Source organism: Lepidochelys olivacea (genome assembly GCF_965140295.1).
Source record: "Lepidochelys olivacea isolate rLepOli2 genome assembly, chromosome: 5".
NCBI classification, from domain to species: Eukaryota; Metazoa; Chordata; order Testudines; family Cheloniidae; genus Lepidochelys; species Lepidochelys olivacea.
In genome coordinates this window covers 74283872-74302545 of record NC_140415.1, presented here as the reverse complement: position 1 = coordinate 74302545, position 18674 = coordinate 74283872, and the positions used below count along the sequence as shown (strand labels likewise).

General features: G+C 36.6%; 1 protein-coding gene across 3 annotated transcripts in view; it reads right to left on the bottom strand.

Moving 5' to 3' along the window:
* Positions 1-18674, bottom strand: part of AP3S1 (adaptor related protein complex 3 subunit sigma 1) — a 143240-nt gene that overhangs the window by 820 nt on the left and 123746 nt on the right. For 2 of the 3 annotated variants that reach the window (XM_084629053.1, XM_084629051.1), the window contains one exon: positions 10085-10192. In XM_084629053.1, coding sequence (XP_084485179.1) covers positions 10085-10192 — 108 coding nt within the window. Of the gene's footprint in view, positions 1-6587; positions 6630-10084; positions 10193-18674 lie in introns of all 3 variants that reach the window. The other variant, XM_084629052.1, reaches the window with a different exon arrangement.

Below are 18674 nucleotides of genomic sequence, written 5' to 3'. Positions count from 1 at the left end.
AAGTATATGGGAGTAGGGAAGGACCAGAGGAAACCAGGCTAAGTAATATGTACGTTGTAAAACCACCACACTGAGATATAGCTGAAGCTAACATACTGTCTTTAACTTGTACTGATCCTAAAGCCACTTACACGATCCATAATCTCAAATCATTCGAGACACCTGCAATTCCTAAGAATACCGAGACATTAACAGTCATAGCTTAATTTTATTGGCTTGAGTCAAGTCAAACACTAACAATTGTATTTAGTGTTAATTTCCTCTGCTCTGGTCTTTAATCAGTTAAAGTCACTCATTAATCTGTAAAATAAAAGAACATTTTACAACTAATTTTATTCTATTACTGCCATTTAGACAAAGTTGCTGCCATGCCTAAGTACCACGGGCTAGATCCTCAGCTGTTGTAAACTGACATAGCTCTGCAAACTTCTATGCAGCTACACCAATTTACAGTGAACTAATGATCTGATCCCAAGTCTGTACAAGGGGCAAAAAACCCATACAACTCTTTATTTTAAAGATTTTTTGCACAGTAACTGGTTTTCTAATGATTTATTCTAGTATTTCTTTTAAAAAGTAATGACTTGAAAAATACATAAAATACATTTAGGATCAAAGGCCCATATTTTTAGAATTGCACCACCACCAACAACAATGTAGTACTGGAATGTACACAACTGCACACAATCACAGTAATTACGTGCATGCAATTCTGAAAAGCTGGCCCTAACATTTTCAATGGAATGCAAAACAAAGCATGAATCATTTGAATTTCTTCTGCCCACTTACTAACGATGCTGATTTTTTCCCCTTTAATATTTAAGGGGAAAAAATGCTCATGAGTTAAGTTTTTTATGCCAAGCATTATTACCCTGTAGATTTTTTGTATGGCCAAATGACAAGTTGTATCCCCTGAAAACAAGGATTTGTAGTAGAAATACTGACTAAATAATTTCCAACTCAGACCTCTATGGGATATAGAAAACCTCTCTCCATTATTAGTTTCTAAATACAGGTGTTCCTAATTGAAAAGCATAAAGAATTATTTAAAGATAGAAACTAGAATCAAATCACCATTGTATTTACTAGTGTGCAGAAAAGCTAAAACTTATTTTAAATACCATAACTTTCCCCCTTAATAAAACAACTCATTGCACATGTATGGTCAGATGTAGAATGTGAAAACAAGACTGACTGTCTTGCTAAAACATATGTAGAATTTACCGGTATCAGTATTTCAGGTTTACAACACAGGAAAGAGACCCATAAGCAGCTAGAGTGTTAGACAGGCTGCTGGCTATTCTCACTAATATTACTTTTTTAAAAGTCTGCAAAATGGTTTTAAAAAGCAAAAGGTATTTGGAAAGATAGAGATTTAAATTTAATATTCTCTAGATTAAGAACATTAAAACTTGTCTATCGAGGCTTAACATAGTGCTTAATACATTAACAATTTTTTTGAATTAAATTTACATAGGCAATTCTCAGAACTAACGATCTTAGAAAGCAATATTCCTGTACAATATTTATACTTGGGGGACTTAAGTAATGAGCTAATATAAACAAATGGCAAGAAAAAAAAATGTAAAAGCTATTCCAATAAACAAAAGATTAAACATTTGGAGATGGAAGATATCTTAAGATTTTATTCTAAATTGGGTAAGGACCCTGAATTCTGAGTGAGCAACATGGCAAAAAAGAATGGTGGTTTTCTGGAGACATCTGATTCATACTTGTTCATAATAGTATTTTCTGTAATTAATTACTGCTCAAAGTACAGTCTCTACATGTAATGTATAATGTTTTTAAAAGATAGTTTGTAGTATTTACAGTAATTGGGGTAAGGTGCATGTGACATCTGTGGTATCAGCTTGCAGTGGTGAACAAAACCCCCACAGATATGCAACAATTCATTAGATATTGCTACGCAATATCCAGATTTAAAGACGGACTACAAAGTGGAACAGTATTTTTTCTCTCCACTGCTCTTTTACAAGGACTAAAGTTGATCTAAGATTTTCCCCAACCCTATACAATTTTGTTTTTATACAAAAGACAGAAAAACCTAAGATGAAATCCTCACTTCTCTGGACTTTTTATGCCCCATGGAAGGGTTAGTGCAGTGCAAACGGGCTCTTAAACTTTCGGATCCAGCCACAGGAGGATCAGGGTTGAGGCAGATAGCTGTGAGTGTCTTCTGTGGACCCCTCACAAACACTGGCATAAGAGGCATGCCAGGTTGAGAAGGGCATATCAGGGATGGCACTGTGACACTAGAGATTCCAGGCAGTGCTGCAGCACATAGGAAGCCAGACCATGCTGCCGTAACTTAATCGGTGCCCCATCCCCACCCTGGCTGTCTAAATGGTGCTGGGGAACATGAAGTACACCAGAACTGGGAAAGCTTGAAGCCACTTCATGGGCTGAGGCACAGTACAGAACCTCACCTAAAAAGAATACCAGAAGTACTGTACCCTGACTTCCCTCTTGTAGCTGGAAAACTGTCACCATCATCTCAACTCCATGAGAGAGGAAGTCAGGACCTGGTATTACTAATATAAAAACTCACAAGTAGAAATTTTAAAAAAAAACCCTTGAAGCTCACTTTATACATCACACAAGAGCACTGCCAAGCACAGCACTACCTTTTTTATTGTGGTTTGCCTTTAAAAAAACATAATGCAATGAGATAATGCAACAAGAAATTGATTGTAAAACCTCCTTTTTGATTTGAGAGTCTTGAAACATCTGTATTAATACACAAATAACTGTTCAGAAAGTTTTACAAGATACCAAAGAAAATGTGAATTTCCTCCTCTAACTTGATTTCTCTCTCTTTTAAATACAATATTGAGTTGCCGGAGAAAAATCCTTTGAGCAATTCCAAGAATAGGACAATGTAAACTGTTTTCCATACAGAAGACGTAAATACTGTTAAAGCAACAACAAAAGCAATGAATTATACAATTCAAAACTTAAACAATGGGAAACCAGCAAAATACTATAAATAATGCACATGGTCCACATAGACAGACATGGGTGGCAATTTAAAACACAGATGTCTTTCTAGGTGACTAGGATGGAGATCCCGTACCCTAATTTAATGCAGATTAGGGTTCAGGCAAAAATTTACTCTAATTTAATGAAGGATAATTTTTCTTTTTTGAATGGACAAATAAAAACTTGAACATAACTGGCCATTATTTTTACCTACCTGCAGCTATCCTCTTTACATAGACTTACAGTCCCTGACTCCCACCCCAAGAAAATGAAGACATAATTGAGAATTATTTAAAATACCATAATTGACACCCAAAAAATAAAATAATTAAAATAAAATCAAAAATACAACACCACACTTTTAACTAAACTTCATCTATGACAATTTTGGTTTAAGATCAAAGAATATCCATGATAGAAGGACTACGGCATTTCAGATTGCCTCTTCTCTGCCTGCAAGTGAAACAGTTTCCAGAGTGAAAGATAAGGATTCATCTTCATACACTAGAGCGTAGACATTCTCAAGCCACCACTCCCTTTTCTCCTAAAGTCCTCCTCTTTATTAAATGGATTTGTGATTTGACATGTCTCATTTACATACTGCAATGCCCTTTTAGCACAACCATTCTCACAATTTTATAAGCACAAGACAAAGTCATATAGTACTTCTAAGACACACTGAACAGATTTTTAGATTAAGAGGTCTAATAAAAAAAATCTGACAAAAGGTATTACAGTAATAAAAAAAAGTAACCCACAGTAAAAGTAGTTTGTGTTTGTATTAAGTTGTTATATATTGAATGCATCAGCAGACTTATCAATGTTTAGTATGTCAAGTAGTAAACTGGTGATCAATTCTGCTATTTTTCTGTAATTCCTGCTGCCAAGAGAAAATTTAATTTATGAAAGAAAAAAGGAATCACAAGAAATACTTCAAATTCAATTTGTTCATAAAAGGTTTGCGGCAGGTACCTGATGAGAAAGTAGTTACTGTAATATTGCACAGTATAGCTTTCAACTACTTTTATTATTCAATACTTTAGAAGAAAAGTTAGGGTGGCGAAGGAAAAATTATAACACTTTAAAAAACTAAGTGGCAAGCCTTGATCATGCAGTGAATTATGAAGGTTCACAGCAAGCAAAATGACCTAAGCAAGTGAAAATGACATTTTTCAAGCAAGTTCATGAAGTTTTAGAAGTACGGTATGAACTTGCATATAGCTGTTATTACAATGAACCAAACACCGTATTTTCCCCCTAGCTGCTTTGTATTCTCCATTTCACTGTTAAAAAATGTTGTACACTAATTCTGAAACACCTGACATATTAATGCTTTATTCACAGCCACTGCAAGAATGTTTGTAAATCTGATAGTATACTTAAAGGCTTGTGGCTTCAACATGAATTATCAATGCCACATAAGAAACTTTAAATAATATGGCTGTTTTGCTTGAGATCAAAGCTAGCACATTCCGTTGAGTAGCATGAACAGAAAATGTTCTTCTATTTATCAAATGAGAAATTTCAATTCACTTAAATACTAAATATGTGAGGTATAATTTGAGGTCATTATTTTGTTAATAGGGCAGTTATATGTCACAATATTCTTTCCTGATAATCCTGGTATAATGTGTTACATGAAGATAACCCTAGAAATGTTGATTTTATTCACATTTTTTAAAAGATCTCAAGTACATAGGAACAGATTACTGGTGCTTTTGAAAGTTTAGGTAATATCCATGTATGCTTCTTACTACATAAATGGATAAATATTTAGCTTGTGGAGCTGTTGGAAGGGCAGCCTAACTGTTATAGTGAAAAGGAGGGACAAAAACATGAAGCTTACTTGAAAATGAATTAATGAAGGCTGAAACCCTGCTAGAGAAACTGGTCTTTTCCATATGTATTGGAATGCACTTGGATATCACTGCTGCTGGTGTTTTATACCAACTTCTCCTCCCAGAGGAAGTATGATTTCAAAGCAGCAGGGTTATGAATAGGATGAAAGGATGCAATACAGAATAAAAAGGAATGATCATGTTCTCTGCTCATGAGGTTAGATAAATGAACAGAATTAGAGAAAAAACAAAATGAAGTCTGCAGGTATATCAAAATGAGGCCAAACAGATAGAAGACTTAGACATACTCTTAGAAATTTCAAGCACTTGAATCACAAAGATAGTAATGGATGGGAATGATTTTTTGTTTGACTGTTTTTTCTTTAAATTGCCAGACCCAAAAATAAAAAACAGAACCTGCGAACACAACAGAAAACAAAAAAAGTAGCAATATGCCAAAAACTATTGAAAAATTAGCTCCTCTTTCTTACATAGTGAAATATGGCTTATTTTCAGTGACTTGAGGATGAGGATGGTAATTTGTTTAGATTACTTCCTTCATATAATACAAGAAGTTTCAAATTCAAGTAAAATATGTTCTTACCATATAAAATATTTCTACACTAAGCCTTTAAAATGCAGAATAGTAAAACCTGACTTCAGATAAGCTATACTTGTTGAAATATTCTTTAAAAAATCATTTTAAAAAGCAGATTTATTTCAAAGGTATTCTACAACTAATGCACATTGACATTTAAATTACTGAGTTGTACTTAATGTTTCAAATAACCAGGGTCAAAGGGGCAGTCGGCACATTCTGAACTTAAAATGTTCACTTCCTTGTCCTTTTCCAAATTCTTTTTTTTCATATCTGACTTGGATCGCTGGCTGTTGCTCCATAAGACTCCCTGTGAAAATACCAGAGTGTCTCCTGAAGAAGGAGCCAATGATCCACAACTTCTCTGGACATCAGTACTTGCAAAAGGAGAAAAATATACATTTGAAGTTCATTATGTGCAGACTGTCCTTTGACCCTATTCATTAGTGACATTCAGCACAATAACTTCAACCTTAAAAAGCCAATTATAACATCTGTAGGTCATCTTTACATTTCACCTCTATAATTTTAAATTCTATGGATTATTCAATATTTATTTGGGATTAAACTTTTAAAACAAAAATGCTTTGTTGTTTATGTGCAACTTGTTCTAAAATTTCACTCCAATACAAGAGCATAAAGGTTCTGATTTTTAATTTGAAATACTGAGTTTGGAAGCTGTACCATTAGAGCTAACACTCACTATGTTAAGGCTCTCATCGGTAGAATGTTCCTGACCATACACTTAGAGTTTAAGTTTTTCAACCACGTGACACTGCACTAGTAATGTCAGCTATTTGTGTGCTCAACTGTTATTCAGATTAATATTTTTTAATTAAAAAAAGATCCACAATTTTTGTAATTTAAATGCTGACACAAAAAAACCCAAAGTTAAATTCTACAATGTAGGAAGAAAAATAAAATAAAATAAAGAACATATGAAGTAAATGACAAGCTAGTAAAATACACTCTGGCCAATAAAAGATGAGGGAACTACAAGAAGAAACTAGCACAAAAAGTAGGCTACAAGGACTGGCATGGGTATATTAACACATAATTTTTGAGTCTGGCCTAAATAATTTATTGCCTTTGACATCATTTTGCTTTCCCTTTTTGTTAAAAATACATTTTTTTCTCAAAGTCAGCAATACCTGTGTCTACCTGTCCTGTCTGGGAGACTGAAAGATAAAGGTCTGTAAGAGAGAAGAATGGAAAGAGCTAGAAAAGATCAGGAGGTTTGGAAAAATGAGGTCCGACTTAAAAGTAAGACTAAATTCACACCCATCTCAACACCCCAAATAGAACACAGGTAGCCCAGTTTTAGCTGTGGACCTGATAGCATCCCAATGATCTTCTCCCTTAAACTTCCCTCCCTTAATCCCAAATCACAGTAATGTTTTTGGTTCAGAGGGATTGACCAGGAATCCATTCAGGGACCAACAATGCTGCTCCGTAGTCACATGTGTCAGCAATGAAGCGCACACGACACACTTCCCCTCCCTCCAGAAAGGGGCATATTGCTTCATATTCTCATAGTCCAGGTGACAAAGGATTATAGCCAGAAACCAAATCTGAGACTCCATCACAACAATGCAAAGTGCTACTATTCTGCCAAGGGCCCTGGCTAAGCAGTCTTTGGTTTGATAAAGGAGTTTGTTACTCACATTTGTGAATGCAATAAACACATGTTTAATTCTTCATGTTAAATTTCAACTGAAATCCAACAAAAAAAAATTGGAGCATCTTAACTGTTCAAATGTTTGACATACAACAGTAAGGCAGACAAAAATCTACATATAATCATCTTGCATTTTATTCTATTGAAATTGAACCCAAAACTGAACCCCACACCTATCCACCCACTTTATATTAAAATTTAAGTGAAATGTAAGTAATTTCTGAAGATGTAGGCTAAATATATTTCATGAAATTTGCCATTTTAGCTGCAAAAGGAAAAGCAGCTTATCTTTCATACAACTACTTTCTGGACCCAAGCATTTCTAATAGATGGAAACCATACTAAAAGTCAAGAGCTGTAAAGCGTTTGGAAGCCTTGGTAATCTTACGAGTATGAAGTACAAGATCCCATTGAAAACAGCCTCTGGAGAGCTTTTGTTCATTTATTTCTAACGTTGTTTCAATCAAAGGTTATCAAAATGACAAGATCCACTGGTTTCTAAAAGTTGTCTGCTACAAAAGAACTTTAATATATACCATGTAGATATATGTTTCAGTTTAAGGTTTGTATCTGGTCAGTTCACCTTTGGGAAAATGAGCTGAGACACAATACCTTTAGTCAAAAAGGAAACAGGAGAAGAAATAGAGATCAGGGAAGAAATGAAGATTAGGTATACATGTAACAAATGACTAATGAATTGACTGAGTAAACATTCACGATGGACTCTAGAATATCATAATATTACATTAACTGTCAGAGCTGAAAAAGAAACAGTAACTGTACTCAAAATCTGCATTAATGAAGAGCAGATTGTGAAGCTATCCACTCCATCCCAGTCACCAAGTATTTCAGTTTACTACTATTATAATTTTACCTTCTATAATTCATTGCTCTATACAACAGGCAAAATTGCTATGTGGCTAATATATGGAGCCAAACTTCCCATGAGCCAAATTAATTACTTGTTTGTATTTTTCTATTAATTAGTTTTGTATTTCAGGCATCATATTAAGAAAAAGGTAGTTAACTTGCAGATGAGGTAGTGGGAAACAATCATTAATAGGGCTCACTGCACTCAACTGACAGATTTGAGATGAGTAATCAAAAGACTGTTCTCTGGCTGATTTAGCAACAGAATTAACAAGTTAGTGAATAAATACCTTAACTAGTGTTTTTAGGCAGAGCTTAAAGAAGTTCTTCAAACACCATGACATAGTAATCTTAAGAAATTATGCCTCTTAAACCTTAGGTTACTGTCTTGCTGTGTCCATCATAGAAAACTATGTAAAGAAGTTACTCAGATAGATCTTACCTTATTTTATAACGGGGAAAAAAACAAACAACATTTACTTGGGCAAGATCAATAACTTCGTCAGAAAGTTAAACGGCATTTTGGGCATCTTATTAAAATTCTATAATTTATTATTGGGCATACATTGGCATAAACAGTATCATATCATTGTCAACTTGTGTGTTTCTCAGTCAGTGCTGTGCTGCTTCTTTGAAGCAACCAAGAAGTGGTGCAAAATGGAAAATCAGAGGCACAGACAGACTGAAACGGTTGCTATGCCAGATTACGAACTAGGAGTAACAGTATAAATGGCTGGACATAACATAGCTTCAGAGCTCATTTCTCATTTAATTTGGTAGATGTAATAAAAATATTTGTTAAAATGGAAACTATTAAATTTGCAGTGTTTTCCCAATTTGAACGATAGCAATGAGCTTCCAGAAAAAGATAAATTGGTCAGACACAGGATTATCGCCTCTCACAAACAAGGATCAGCCAAGGAGGTTTAGCTAACATATTGCTGGTTTACGCTGCAAGTGACGCAATATATAAAGATCATAACATTTTATCTCACAGTTATATTACTTCTAGCATTCTCCCCACTGCAAATTAAATTCAGCAGTACTAAACTAAGCCAATTAGATATCAGGTTCTGCAGAATCAAACACTTGGCACTGAATTTATTTAAACTACAGTTATATCCTGCCAGTGAATTGGTGATAGCCATAAGTATAAATTTGAGCACATTTGCCTACTCAAATTTATCTGGCCACTGTACATACAGAATGCAATCTTCCTATTTGAAGGTACACTGAAGACCAAATCTTAGGGTTTGTCTGCATGAACAGTTAGACTGTGGCAAACTGAAAAGTAGATTCTAGCCAGCACTTGCCTACTGCAGTCTCGCTGTCCATGTGCAGCCTGCTGACATGCCTGAACAGTTCATTACTGCGCTTTAATCTATATTCCTCTTTGAAATGGGACGAGCTCAAAGTGCTCTAACAAACTGTGCGCATCAGCAGGATGCACAAAAATAGTGAGACTATGGCAGGGTTGCGTGGGGTAGCTTCAGATTCTAGGTTCTGCAGTCAAATTGTTCATGTAGACAAACTCTTATTGCTGCAAATAATGGCAGAACTCCCAACTGTTAAATGGGACCAGGATTGGGCTTTAAATGCATAATCACCCTCCCACTTCCACCCTAGTTTATCATTTTGTGTTACAGTATTACTATGACACCGAATACACTACCACTTATTTAACACTTTACAATCTTGTTCGTATAGGTGTATATATATATACAGGTATATATATTTTTTCCCTTAAGTTCTACAGCCAGTATTGGGTTCCATCATGAAAAAACAAACAAACAAACAAAAAACAAGAAGCCAGAGGTCTTGAGTGAAAGAAATTTAAAGGACTATCAATGCACACTGATACCAATGGCAGATGTGGCTTTGTTTGATACAAGTAACAAAAGAATAATTAGCTACTATTCTATGCAGTTATCACACAAGATGAAATGTACCACATACTAAATGTGCAGTGTCAATGTTTAGCACTATAAGCAAGCAACTGTATCTCATATGGTATTGAAGGACAAACAGCACAGGCTGCATATCATGCAGATATTATGATCATGCTTTAAGTTAAAGGTCATTATAGTCTCTCAGCCTTACCTCAGATTTCTCCAGTTTATTTTGTGCATCAATTTGAGTGACAATTTCATTCATGTTGGTCTCCAAAACCATTCCACCCATGACCATCTCAGCAAGAATGTTATGGACCTAAGAAAGGTCACAAAACAATATTTATTTTAATCAGCAAAATACTGTCTGAGTGTTAAGGTGCCAACTCCACCATTTACAGAAAATTTATATTTCTGGGTAATATCTAAACAGCCTTTTAAAAATTGTAGGGTACAGAAAAAGCTGACATGAGTCCAAAGTCCACACAGCGAGATCATCAGCACTGCCTGTTTGAGGACTAACACCGGAATAAGTGGGAACACTAGTCTCCATTCCCTTTTTAGGCTTTTCTGCAGAGACTGCCAACAAGGGTGCCAATTAATACCAGGTACACTAATGTTTTTAAGAAGGGAGCATTTATGGGATTAAAAACATTGTTCAGAAACATACATAACAGCAATGAGCACCTTGGACAGGCAGTTTTTTGGTATGAAATAAAAAATATATAGTTTAAGCTAAAATAACCAGATAACTTTCATTCCGTAACAAACGAGGCAGGATTAAGGGAAGTAGACTTCAGCTAGACAAGGAAGTTGAGTTAATATCTTTTATTGGATCAATTTCTGTTGGTGAGAGAGACAAGGTTTTGAGCCACACAGAGCTCTTCTTCAGGTCTGGGAAACAAAAAAGCAAAATGCAAGGTAGAACAGATTGTTTAGCGTAAGCAGTTAGCACACACTGTAAAGTGGCCCTTTAACACCTCTGCAGTCATAAAACAAAAAGAGGGGGTTAGTGGGTTATAGATTATAGTACATACATCCAGTGTCTTTGTTCAGTACATGATTTTTAGAGTCTAGCAAAATAATGAATTTAAGCTCCCAGGCATGTCTTTTGATAGTGTTGTACATGTTTCCTTTGAAGATGAGGACTGATAGGTCAGACACAGAGTGATCGCTTTGTGAAAAGTGTTTGCCCACAAGTGATAAGGTTTTTTTTGTCTTTCATGATTTTCCTGTGTGAGCTCGCTCAAGCACACAGTGATTGTCTGGTTTCACCCACATAATTGTTATTGGGGCATTCAATGGACTGGATGAGGTATATCACATGTTGTGATAGGTACATGTAGAATGTGTGGAAGGTGTGTTGTGGTGGGGGGGGGGGTGCCGATCATTGTAGCAGTGGAGATATTTCTGCAGGTTTTGCATCTGTTGTTCTGACAGGGCCTGAAGCCACTTTGAACTGATATGTCCCAGTCTGTGGGGAGCTTGCTTTTGATGATGAGTGCGGAAAGGCCAAGGGGCTGCCTGAAATCCAGAAGTGGGAGTTCAGGAAAGGCCTCCCACAGGATGCGGTACCCACTGAGTAGGGGTTGTAACCCTGCATGGGCTCAAGTGTGGGGTGGCAGGCGCCAAACAGGGGGATGTGGTCAGAGGGGGTCTTATCTCTGTATTGAAGCAGGCTCTCTCAGGGCATTTGGGTGGCCCATTCCATGACATGATCTACTTCTCTGGTGGAGTGTCCCCATCAGACAAAGGCAGCCATAATGTGCCAAGATTTACATCCTGTAGCACACGCTGTGGCATCACAGATTTCTTGGGGTGGCTACTGCATCCATGAAGGTAGGCATTGTGTTCTGTGGGTTTTTTGTATACGGTTGTCTACAGGGCTCTACTGCTGAAGTCAACTGTGGTGTCCAGGAAGTTGATGCTAGTGTGGGAGTGTTCCAGAGAGAGTTTAATGGATGAATGGTGGTTGTTGAAGTTGTGGTGGAAATCTATGAGGGAGTTTAACCAATCTGTGCAGAGGATGAAAATATCAGTGATGTATTTCAGGTATATCATTGGTTTCATAGTGTATCGGTGCAGAACTTCTTCTTCAAAGAGGCCCATGAAGAGGCTGGCATATTGGGGAATCATCCTAGTACCCATCGCTGTTCCTATGGTTTGAAAAAAAAGTGTATGTTGCTGTATATAAAATTGTCATGAGTGAGGATGAAATGGATGAGTTTGGCAATGTATTTGGGGTAGATATGAGGATTGCCCATTGTCTTGTAAATATCTGAAGCAGACCGTGATTCCATCATTGTGTATGGGCAAATGACATCCATGGTGGCAAGGACGGTGTTCTTATCAAGGTTAATATTGCTGAATTTGTGAAGGAAGTCAGTTGTGTCCTGGAGGAAGCTGGCCCTTTGTGGGGTGAGTGGTGTGACGTCAGTTTCTATGAGCCCTGATATTCCATTAGTAAGAGTGCCATGGCCAGATATGATGGATTTATCCGGGTTCCCTTGTTTGGGTACCTTGGGAAGCAGAAGATCTCTAGAATGGGTTTGTGGGGGATGAGTTTGTAGACTCTCTCTTGGTGTTGTCTGGGGAAGGTTCTGATGGTATCCTAAAGCTCCTGGGTAAACTGTAGTGTGGGGTCTTTTTTAAGTTCTTTATCATAGGTTGTGCCGGAGAGTAGTCTGTTGGCCTTGTTAATGTTGTCATCACGGTTGAGGACTACAATGGCGCCCCCTTTGTCTGCTAGTTTGATCATTATCTGGTGGTTAGATCTCAAGGACTGCATGGCTGTCCTCTCGGCAGTGGAGAGATTATGGTGGATCTGAAGTTTGTTAAGGATTTCGTGTTTAATTTTTTTCCTGAACCATCTTTTCTCTCTAATATCCTGGGACTGAAACAGCTACAACTGCGCCTGCAGACTTTAGATGTTCAGTCTAATCCTAGAAAATATCTGACTAAGATTGTTCTTGCCCTCCTAACCCCCGAAAATAGTTTATTACTGCATTCAAGGTTACTCTTTTCTTCTTGAGAGATTGCTAAACCATTACTTTGCCACAAGAGTTGGTTTGGTTGATAATTAAATGGAAAACTGATCAAGCTTCTTTAGAAATGAAAACTTATGGAAATAAATCTATCAAAATGAAGTTCAGTCCCATTGCTGTATTCTGTTCACCTTTAAATCCATCTTATGGCATTTGTTTCCTGAAGTCATTCATTTATGTGAAACACATACTTAAGAGAACATTGTCCATTGCAGATGCTTTAACAACTTCTAGGTCAAAAGTTACATTTCTCAACATGACATCCTCCAAAACGACTCATGCAGAATATTAAATTTTTGTGCTTTGCAACTGCTACAATGCTACATTTACTAATAATTTAATTTTTTAAATAAATTATACGTATTTACAGTTAACATTGCTAATTCCCAAGAGAGTCTGAATTTTCAAATTGTCCCAGGTATTATAAATCAAATAATTTTGTGCCTCTCCAGTAAGCATTTTCAAAATTAGACAAATTGTTTTTTAAGATACTGTTTGAAACACAGTTTAAGTGTGTAACACACACCATCTAAGTAGTGTGGCCTACTCTCTTCACCAACTTATGGCAAAGCTATTCTAACTACCTCAAAGTTCTCATGAAAATTTGATTACATTCTCAGAAACGGATAAGTAATATAACAGATGTAGGTTCAATGAACTTGAACCATAAAAAATTGTAACTACGTGGGATGTTTAAAAGACAAGGGAAGACCCAGTGGGGGGAAAACCTGCCCTATTCATTGCTTTTCTTTGCTCCAATTTAGAAAATTCACATGGTGAAAACGTTCCAGAACATGTATTTAAAACATTTACCATACACGTAGCTGCAAAGATGCAGGAGGCAGTTTCAAAAAGAGTAAAATTGCCAACAAAATCATCTTGATAGTTCAAAAATAAAAGCCATTTTGAAGATGAAAGTGCTGATGAAAAACATTTAAATCTCTGAGCCCTAAATTGTGGAATCAGCCCACTATTACTACATTAACAATTCTTTGAGTTATCCACATTGATTCAGATGTATTCTATGCTTATGTCCTGGTTTCAGGCAAAATAGTTTTCATACATGAATTAATCTTGGCTATATATTTAGTAATGTGCAGTATTTCAACCCCGCAGTAACTGTAAAGACAACCAACATTTGATAACATTTGTAGAGAGCTAAAGAGTGTGACGTGCAAGCAATCTGGCACATCAAAGCATGCTTCTTTCATCATTTTGGCTATTTGTAACATTTCCCAGTTATGGCGACAGATCAAAGAAAGAAGCAAACAGAGACAAAGTATAATGAGATAGCAAAATGTGAGGCACTTATGTACTGATCTAAAAAGAACCACCACAATTCCTGTTTTTGTGCTACAACTTTGAAGGAATAGTCTAAAGAACAGTATTGAAAACTAGTTTGTTAGTCTATTTCAATTGAAACATGATAAACACATTCAGAGAAGAATGAACAGCTCTCTTCCCTCAAGTGCCTCTGCTGCAGAGTTTTAAGAGTCAGACTATCAAACATTAAGGGAAATGATTAAAAAAAATCCTTATTAGGGTGGATTATTTCCCCTGGAAAGGATGTGCACACTGTACATATGCCTTGTAACACAGCCAACAGAACCGGCCTAGAAAGAGTAAACTAAGGGTGGAGAAAAAGAGTTGTCACTCCTCCAATACTGGCTTGTACCTAGATTAATTCAGCACCTTCCAAATTCAGAATTAAAAAAAGGGGGAAAGTGTTATTTTGGCTTTAATATATTATCTAGATCATTCAAACTAATTAAAGCGGAAGAAAGAAAAAGAACAATCCCCCGTCCTCCTCCAGTAGTTTTTATTCATTTAGACAAGGAAATAGTTTATTGCACTATATAAATGCACAATTTCAGTAGGAGAAGCACATGACTAAAAAAGGCTTATACCAAAATGAGGAGAGAAAACTGATCCATCGCCTAACACTGTGAAATATTTATCACAAAATTAGATGTTCTGAACATTTTGCTGAAAATCTGCAAAAACTGATTTCTCTCTCTCACAGGACTCCTTTCCCCCCTCCCTCTCCCACAACATAACATGTCACTTTATTAAACAGAATCAACCAGGAATGAAAATTAAATCTTTTTCAAACAACGCAATTTCATTCAGATGGAAAGAAGTTTTTTGAATTTAGACACTGTTGGCCATTGCTCAAAAAGTGAAAATTTCTTAGTCACAAAAGTAGCTCTGAACAATGTTTTTGCACCAAAAAGTAAGTGGTGGTCATTTTCATAAAGGCAAAAAACATTATGGGGAAATTGTAGCATATTCATTACTAACAAAGGCCTCACTCAAAAAAATGCTACAGTTCCTAGAGCTATGGCTAAGACGACTGAGGAGCTACAGTGTGAGAGGCAACAAGAGCAATGTTGGATTTGGTTAGCCTTGGAGGAGGAGACAGTACATGATGAATGTGTTTTTATCTCAACAGTAGGCAGACGCTCTGCAGTATGTAAACGCCAATCATCCTTCATTAACCAAGAAACAAAAGGTTCTTTTGCAGAGTTGTGATCATAAAATACCTTGCAGACAAGTTTACATTCCTTTCTCACCCTATCTCACATCAGATATGCCAATTGGGGGAGGAAAAAGCTGTCCAAACAAGGATGTAGAAGGTCCTTAATTTTAAAAATATGCACAATAATTGTAAGATAAAAGTTTAAAACTGTAAGTTATTCAAATTATAGCCTGAATAAACTAAGATATAGTTTATGCATAAAAGCTATATTTTTACATTGTTTAACAAACATTTAATAAGCAAAAGTAGTTTATATATCAGATTTTTGTGAAATTCTATGAGACTCGGTCACTGCTTTTCTGGTTTCTATATGTATAGTACACACACAATATGGTGGGCGATAAATGGTAATCTGGCTCCTTTTCCTCAATGAGTAAGGAGTAAAATTTTCAGACCAATCTTATACAATGAAGAAATAAATTATGGAATATTTCTTCCATCCTTCACTAAGGCTCTTAAGTACAAATATTACCGTTTTCCATTGCCACTTATTTGCAGATTTGCAATATTTTATTTTCTCTTTACAAATATTACTGTCACCATCTTGCCTGCCATGCATCAGAGTCTGTTATTTTAAAAATCAAACTAAAAAAAGAGAGAAATCAATCAGCCCTAGCATAAATGTCAAGTGCAAATCCAGCTTTGGGAAAATACTTCCACTTTGCTCTGGCAGAATTCTTCTTTTGACCTAGCTACTACCTCTCAGAGAGGTGGATTAATTACATCATCAATGGAAAAAAACCCTTCGTTGGTGTAGGAAGCATCTACACTACAGTGGCAAAGCTGCAGCACTTGTAGTGTAGATATAGCCTACGGTTCATAAATTACAAATGGCTGAATAGACTTTATCTACACTTAGACAGAAGCTCTGGATGCCACATTACAGTTTAAAATGAGTCTCAAATTCATTCATTGTAAGATCAGAAAGGAGCATTGGGATCATCTAGCCTAACCTCCTGCACATTGCAGGCCACAGAACCTCACCCACCCAACTCCTGTAATAGACCCCTAACCTCTGGCTGAGTTACTGAAGTCTTCAAATCATGGTTTAAAGACTTGAAGTTACAGAGAATTCACCATTTACACTAGTTTAAACCTGTAAGTGACCCATGCCCTATGGTGCAGAAGGCGGCGAAAAAACCCCAGGGTCTCTGCCAATCTGACCTGGGAGAAAATTCCTTCCCAACCCCAAATATGGCAATCAGTTAGATCCTGAGCACGTGGGCAAGATCCACGAGGCAGATACCTGGGAAATAATTCTGAGCCCTCCCCATCTAGTGTCCCATTTCCAGCCATTGGGGATTTTTGATACTGGCAGTCGCCAATGGGCCACATGCCATTGTGGGCAGTCACATCATACCATCCCCTCCATATATTTATCAAGCTCAGTCTTGAAGCCAGTTAGGTTTTTTGCCCCCACTAATCCTCTTAGGAGGCTGTTCCAGAACTTCACTCCTCTGATGGTTAGAAACTTTCGTGTAATTTCAAGCCTAAATTTATTGATGGCTGTTTATATCCATTTGTTCGTGTCTCCATATTGACGCTTAACTTAAATAACTCCTCTCCCTCCCTCCCTGGTATTTATTACTCTGATCTATTTATAGAGAGCAATCGTATCGCCCCTCAGTCTTCTTTTTGTTAGGCTAAACAAGCCACGCTCCTTGAGCCTCCTCTCACAAGGGAAGGTTTCCATTCCTCGAATAATTCTAGCAGCCCTTCTCTGCATCCTGTATTAGTTTGAATTCTTCTTTCTTAAATATGGGAGACCAGAATTGCACACAGTATTCCAGATGAGGTCTCACCAGTGCCTTGTATAATGATAGTAATATTTCCATGTCTCTACTGGAAATACCTCTCCTGATGCATCCTAGGACTGCATTAGCCTTTGTCACAGCCACATCACAATGGTGGCTCAAAGTCATCCTGTGATCAACCAATACACCCAGGAATTTCTTCTTCTCTGTCACTTCCGACTGCTAAGTCTCCAGCTGACAGCAAAAATTCTTGTTGTTAGTCCCTGAATGCATGACCTTGCACTTTGCACTGTTAAATTTCATCCCATTTCTATTCCTCCAGTTTACAAGGTCATCCAGATCTTCTTCTATGATATTCTGGTACTCCTCCATATTGGCAATACTGCCCAACTCTGCGTCATCTGCAAATGGTATTAGCACACTCCCACTTTTTGTGCCAATGTCAGTAATAAAAATGTTAAATAAGAATGGTTGCAAGACCGATCCCTGAGGAACTCCACTTGATCCCTGAGGAACTCCCTCCAGCCTGACAGTTGACCTTTAAGTATGACAACTGTAGTCTCCCCTTTAACCCATTCCTTATCCACCTTTCAATTCTCATATTTCATTTTGCATTCATATTCTCATATTTCAATTCTTAATCCCCAGCTCTCCAATTTAACTAATAATTTCCCATGTGGGAACTGTATCAAATGCCTTGCAGAAATCCTGGTAGATTAGATCTACTGCATTTCCTTTGTCTAAAAAAATCGGTTATCGTCTCAAAGAAAGCTATCAGGTTGGTCTGACACTTTTTGTAAAACCGTGTTGTGTTTTATTCCAATTATCATTAACCTCTACGTCTTTAACTACTTTCTTTTTCAAAATTTGCTCCAAGACCTTGCATACAAACTAACAGGCCTGCAGTTTCCTGGATCACATTTTTTTCCCTTTCTTAAAAATCATATTAGCAATTCTTCAGTCATAGAGTTTGACCTCCTTGTTTACAGATTCATTAAAAATCCTTGCTATTGGACTTGTAATTTCATGTGCCAGTTCCTTTAATACGTCTTTATGGACCAGTTACAAATCCACTGAAAAAAAACTAATAGCCAGAGTAGCTCAAATGAGACGGTTATAATCCTGGTAACCTTGTTCATTGCACTATCTTGAAAACGGTCACAATACAATCCAAGAACTGTAGAGATTAATGCCAGTATTTTCAAATCTGCAGGCCTTAAGTTAGCAGAAGTGTCCTGATTTTTCATCTTCGGAAAAAAATAAATAAGGCCACTTTTGCTTAACTATGGAATTAATGGCCTAATTTTAGGCTGCAGGTTTGAAAATATTGGCCTAAGCCATTAGTGGATTCTGTCTAGATTCAGTTACTTTCTTTGATGAAAAAACTGTTTTGTCATAAAGAGAAACCCACAAGGTTATAATAAAATATTTGTCTATCACTATTTGCAATCTCAATATTATCAG